The 6305-nt window shown below is 43.0% G+C and overlaps 1 protein-coding gene across 2 annotated transcripts; it reads right to left on the reverse strand.

The window, feature by feature from the left end:
• Window positions 1-858: 858 nt before the first annotated feature.
• Window positions 859-4701, reverse strand: LOC100282857 (uncharacterized). Of its 2 annotated transcripts, XM_023300284.2 has the most exons (7): window positions 4305-4701; window positions 2449-2652; window positions 1872-2117; window positions 1556-1792; window positions 1394-1459; window positions 1188-1311; window positions 859-1151 (listed from the first exon to the last, which is right to left on the reverse strand). In XM_023300284.2, exons 1-6 carry the CDS (start codon window positions 4374-4376, stop codon window positions 1207-1209), a joined length of 930 nt encoding a protein of 309 aa, XP_023156052.1. In that variant the 5' UTR covers window positions 4377-4701; the 3' UTR covers window positions 859-1151; window positions 1188-1206.
• Window positions 4702-6305: the final 1604 nt, after the last annotated feature.

Below are 6305 nucleotides of genomic sequence, written 5' to 3' on the forward strand. Positions count from 1 at the left end.
ACTACTGCACAATGCTTGTTCTAATAGTAGATCTTTTATCATGATCAATATTCATTTGAACCACCTAAGGTTTTATTCGATTGTGTTTGGGATTTACTTGTTCGGTTAGGCCGATCCGTCGATCCAACCTCTCCAACCTCTTCTGGATCGACCTAACCGAACAAGTCCTAAGGGGATTCAATCTTCTTCAATTCAATTTTGACTAAGAATAAATTTAATCATTTCCAATCCCCTTTTGATCTAGAACGCAACCAAATAAACCCTAACTGAGTCGGCATATGTGTTATCAATCCTCTTTTAGTTACCTACTTGCACATGCTTCTAAACTCTTTGGCGGTACAGATATTGAGCCACTTAAACTCAATCTAGTTGCGTTATGACTATGTATTGGAACTTTTAACTGTCTATTATGAATTCCAAATGCTCTAATTCTAGAGCAAGGATGGTTTTACCTGTATCTGCATGTATGGAGGCGGATCCGCCTTTTCTTTGCATTTTCGTTTTGGGCTTACTCTCACATCGCCCAGCCATATGTGACTTTGCTACAAGGCCTCGTTATTCATTGCCAGTGATACGTGACCTTGCTCCAAGACTGGGTACATTTGTCCAGAAGCAAGAGCAAGACGGTAGAGACACAAGCGGAGGATGTCCGGTGATCTTTGGCACAGCACAGAAACACAAAAACAGTTTGCACGGCAACGACTAGATTGCAACAGCGGCTGACAAACTAAACTACATTGACAGAATCATAGAAATGGCATCCATTTCGTGAGGGCAAAGCTTATCCATAACGAACCGACATCAGGACTAGCAAATATACTGTAGGATACAGCAACAACAGATAGCATATTCAAGGAATCAAGGCTAAACCTTTAGGCATTCTGGTTGTCGATCTCCATTAGAATGGCTAGCTTTAACGCTGGCTCACCAAGCCTACCACAATCCTCCTTTAACAGGGCTTGAGACCTCAGAAGACGTTTGATATTTGATAGGATAACACATTCTCAAAATTCCATGCTTATGTCATAACATGGATTGGTACACAATACTGATGTGAAAGTCGTACAGAGATCTTTAGCCTAACAAGATGGCACTAATCTGACAGCGAGCAACTTCTACTTGGATAACACAGCAGTTGGAAACAGATACAAGCCAGGGTTTCTTAACCTGACCTGTATCCAATACAAAGGTAAACTTCAGTGCTCTTTACTCAGGGTTGACCTTTTGCTTCTTTGAGTCCTGATTTTTCTTGGCTTCGCGGCGCTCCCTCTTTAGTCCCTTTACGTCGTTTGATAAGGTCAACTTTCCAACCTGAGCTCAATCAAAACCGTGAATCAGATTATCATGTCAAAGGCAATCCTGCTGAAAGCAAAACTCAGTAGTCAGTACGAACCTGCTGGTCTGGCATGTAGACCTTGCCCAGCTTGCCCTGCACTGGATCCTTGGTGACATTTTTCATCTGCAAGAAGGTTCACGATAGTTGTGAATATCAGCGACTCAGGAAGATTTCAGTGAGAACACAGAAAAAGGCTGATGTTAGTTCCATCAGGTTTACCTTCTTAGCATGTTCAGCGGTCTTCATAGCTTCTTTCTTCAAACTTTCAGCTGGAAGTCTGTGCCTCCTTACAACCAGATCCATTGAAGGTCCAACTTCGACCAGCTCCATCCTAGGAATAGATGTACCTGACCTTTTTAGACGGAGAGCACAGTGCATCATGTAGACAGTGGTGGGAGAGATTGCAGTGCACACATAGATCCGATCCACACCGGCAAGGTTCAGATTCTCTACGACCTGCATCCAACAGCAACAGTTTATTAGCTCAATAGATTATCCATACATGCTACCACCCTATAGTTTCAAAATGGCGCACCTCTCCTCTGAAAAGATCAAGCAGCACTTCTTTCAAATGTTTCAGCTCTTCAGAACTCTCAAAGTGTTCCCCTATGAAAGCAAAGAAAGGCTTCGATCCAAGTAATGGTGCTAGCTTCTTATCATAAACATAAGATTCCATTGACTTGTAGTTCTCAACTCCTACTTCAACAAGGTCATATATGTGGTGGTCATACGTTCTAGCCAAAATCAGATTGTTGGGCCTCTTCTTTGAATGAGAACCATACTGCATCATAAATTTAAAATACAGTTGAAAACAATGGAAGTAAGATAATCTCTTTAAACCAAGGGTACAACCCACCACGTTTAAGATACAATGACATAATAATAAAGCATTGAAACAGAAATAGAAAATATTATACTCATTTACAGATAGATTTAGCAGGCATGGTTGACAGAAATTCATTATGGAGCCACTAGATTGTTCTACTTCTATCCACATTATAAATTGTTGTAACATCAGGATCACAACATTTTTCCCAATGGGGTCTAGTACTAGTACTTCGAACATTCATCCAAATGGCAAACTATGAACAAGTCAAAATGATGTCACTCACCACTATAAGGCTACAGTCTGCCTTGAGGGAGAAAAATTCCAGAGAAGATTCTCCACCACTTTCAAAAGGCCTAATGTTGTCATTCTTCTTGGTATATTTCACAGCATTATCACGCTTTAGGTGGTAAATATCTGACAGCACAGAGTTCAACACAGCACTAGTCTTGGTACCATGGAGGATCAGTGTCTTCTTGCTGGTCTCAACCTGGAAAAATTATCAGAGCCGAAGGTAGATGTGAGATTGAAACACAAAGCATCAAACATGCTATTTCTATTTCCACTGCATACAAGGTTCAAATTATGCAGAACCTTCTTAAGCAAATAGCTAGGATAAAAAAACGCCACATGATTTTCAGCATAAAGCATAGTGCATTGCACATTATGCCAAAAGGTCATGTCTTTAGCCAGCTAGGTAACCCATTGTTTGATTTGATAAAAGATTATACAGATCATCATCATTAAAAAGGATATGAACATCACACAGGACTTGCTAAAGATTATCCCGAGATTGCTTCGGGAATACTGTTTGTTCTAAGATGGTTCATGCACACTGACCCTGCTGGGTGGCAGCACAGACAGGGTGTTCTACTTCTACGGTAGTGGCTGATCAGGACATTTTATGACGATGAGTTGCCCTACTAGTATCCAATAGCACAATATCCTTTTTTAGTAATCGCACATATATAAGCTATGCAAGCAAGCATGATACTTTGGTCTTATTTCCATGTGTTTGCCAAAAAAATGAAACACTAAAGTATGTGTTTGGGATACCAGCAACCCTACTTGTGAGGGCGCAGTGTGTATGAGGGATTGAGGGCGTCAATTGAAGTGGACAACTAGGGGAGAGATAGGCAAGAAGGGCGACGGATTCTGGTGGCAGCCCGCCACAGGCAGCATGGCCATACCCACACATTTTGAAGAGCATGTGCAATTGTGCGTTTATTACATCAGCAGGGATGTAGTGCCGTACCACGAAGATCAGGCGGGCTAGTTTGTACTTTGTAGGACAGATTCAGTGCTGGCAGATCCCACATGAGTGGGAGCTAGAGAAAGAATAACCCAGGCAAGCCTTACCTCTGTTTTTTTTTCAGAGAGGCTGTGTCAAACCTAGGACTTTTGACTCTTTGGCTCAGTGGTAAGGCTTCTCTCTCAGAGAAAATTGGATATCGGGGGGACTCCAAACAATGTGTTTCGCACTTTTGTCATTCGTAAACATGTCACACTTGGTTTCAATGCCATTTTGGACATTTTTGTCTTTCTGCGTCCTTATGTCTTTTGCATGTGTACGCACAGAAGGGTAAAAATCTCTAAAATGACATGAAACCAAGTATGACATGTTTTGAGACATTTTTACGAAGTCAATGTTACAAATGGCAAAAGAAGTGTGAAACACATAATTTGGAGTCCTAAAAATAAAAATTTCTCCTCTTGCCACTTCGCCATACATGCCCTGCCCTTATAGTTTGTACTTTGCAGATGAGTACAAAATCTGGATGATAATGAACTGACATAAGGATCCTCATCGATGGATATTCTGATATTATATACTAGGTTAGATGTACGACGAAGCAACTCGATTCACTCGAAAGACTTGCTAAGTTTACTCTATCTCTCTTCAATCTATATTCGTTGGAGTATGCGCAACTAATCTGCAGGTTCTTTTGGGATGGGAATCGTGGGGGCGGGGGCTCTAATTTGGTGGAGAACCCCCGCACGGTCGCTCATCTTGCAGTCGTAGATCCGCTTGTGGGCAGCCGCCAGGGGTCCACCTGAGGGGTGCCTCTCCACTCTTGCACGTCGCAGGATGGTTTTGTTAAGGGAATGAGGGTGAGAGGATGGGTAGAGAAGGAAGCTTACAAGCTTGGGCGCGTGCTTGAGAAGCTCCCTCCTGGCGCGTTGGGTCTTGGGCACCCTGATTGATGCCACCATCTTCTCCCTCCGCTCCGATCCAAGCCGCCGCCGCCGCCGCCGCGGAGAACAAGCTGAAGAGGGGGGGGGGGGGGGGGGGGGGGGAGGCGGCTACCTGACAAATGACAACACAACACCGGAGGGAGATGGGAGGGCAGCGCGACGGGCGCCGGGGCGGAGGGCAGCGCGGCTGCAGCGGCTGGGAGAGTGAGGGAGAAGCGTGGAGAGAGAGGGGTTTTGGGAGAGGGGACAGAGGGAGGAGCTGCGGCTGGGAGAGAAGCTGCTCCGCTGCTAGGGAGAGGTAGTAGGGAGAGAGGGATGCGGCTGGGAGTGGGATACTGGGATTGGAGGGAGTGAAAAGTAACCTAATTTTAATGGGCTAAGTGGACTAATTTGGGCCGACTAAACTACTCTTTTACTTTTATTTATCCCTTTACTCTTTTTATTAATATTTTTGTCTTTACATGTTTTCTTAAATATAATATTTTTCTATTTTTAACTATAATTAAGACGTTGTCTTATCTTACGTTTTATCGTTTAAAAGGTTTTATCGCTTAAAAGGTAAAAAAGTTACTCGCCTTATCTCGTCTTAGAGCTGATTTGGTGACTCGGGATCCCCGGAGGATTAGAGGGGATTGAGGGGGAAATTAGTTTATTTCCCCTTCAATCACCTCCAATCCTCCCGGGATCCCCTTGTCACCAAATCAACCCTTACTGTTTTTCTTAACTATGCACCGGACTTGACTTATAAACCCTAGAAAACCCCGCGCCACCTTCTTTTGTTCAGGGCTAGTTTGGTGGACAAGAAAATTGAGGGATTTCATGGGAGGGAGATCCCCTCCATGTCCATCAAACCAGCTTTTAGGCTTTGTTTGGATAAAGATAGATTGAAGTGGATTGAGGTGTATTTTAGAGATTGAAAGAGAAATTAGTTTATATTATACTCCAATACACCTTATTAGAGATGGCAACGGGTACAAACCCGCTGGGTTTTGCCATCTCAAACCCGTACCCATGAAAAATATCTATGCCCATTAAAAAATCGTACCCATGACGGGGTTGAGATTTTTCCCAAACCCGTACCCATCGGGTTAGCGGGTACCCATGGGTTACCTGCGGGTTTCATCTCCAATATACGTGTTCCTCTCATAATCAATAAGTATTGTAATGATTAATGAGATCATGATCCAAAATTTATGTAATGAACAACGAGTTCATGATTTGGTATAAAAATTATTAGTAGAGATAATGAAATACAAATAATAAGTTGTATAATTAAGTGTCCTTGCACTAAATTATCCATCCACCACATATATAACGCTAGTAAAAATTATAATAGCAAGCAAACAACACTCTCACCGACTACTGATACATTCAACAGTTGATAAAAATTAGGAAGTATATAAGGAATAACAAGTTTGTTGTTCGTTTATAAAATAAAATGATAATATGCACTAGGTTTCGTCGGGTTTAAAAAACCCACGGGTTCACGGGTTTGGGTACTATAGGAACAAACCCGTATCCATAAACCCGCCGGGTATAGATTTATGCCCATTAACAAACTCATGGGTATAAAAATTGATCTAAACTCGTACTTTAAAGAGGTAAAAACCCATCGGATTTTGGGTTTCGGGTACCCATTGTCATCTCTACATCTTATATCATCTCAATCCACTCCAATTCAAGATTACCCAAACAAGCCCTTAGGGCAGTGAGGGGAACCGCGCCAGGCAAGCGTCGTCAAACGTCGAACGGTTGAATAGTGGAGAACGGCGGTGCTAGCCTCTCCCCCTAGCCAGCTAACCTATCCTGTGGCACGACACCTAGGCCCAACCGCCCAAAGTATGACTTTTTTCTGGCCCAAACATAATCTAGTTCGGTGTTGTGCGGGCGGCGCACGGACCGTGACTAAGCCACACCTCACCTACATGACCAATGATACAGTTTGAT

The sequence above is a fragment of the Zea mays genome, chromosome 6 (genome assembly GCF_902167145.1).
Source record: "Zea mays cultivar B73 chromosome 6, Zm-B73-REFERENCE-NAM-5.0, whole genome shotgun sequence".
Taxonomy (NCBI): Eukaryota; Viridiplantae; Streptophyta; class Magnoliopsida; order Poales; family Poaceae; genus Zea; species Zea mays.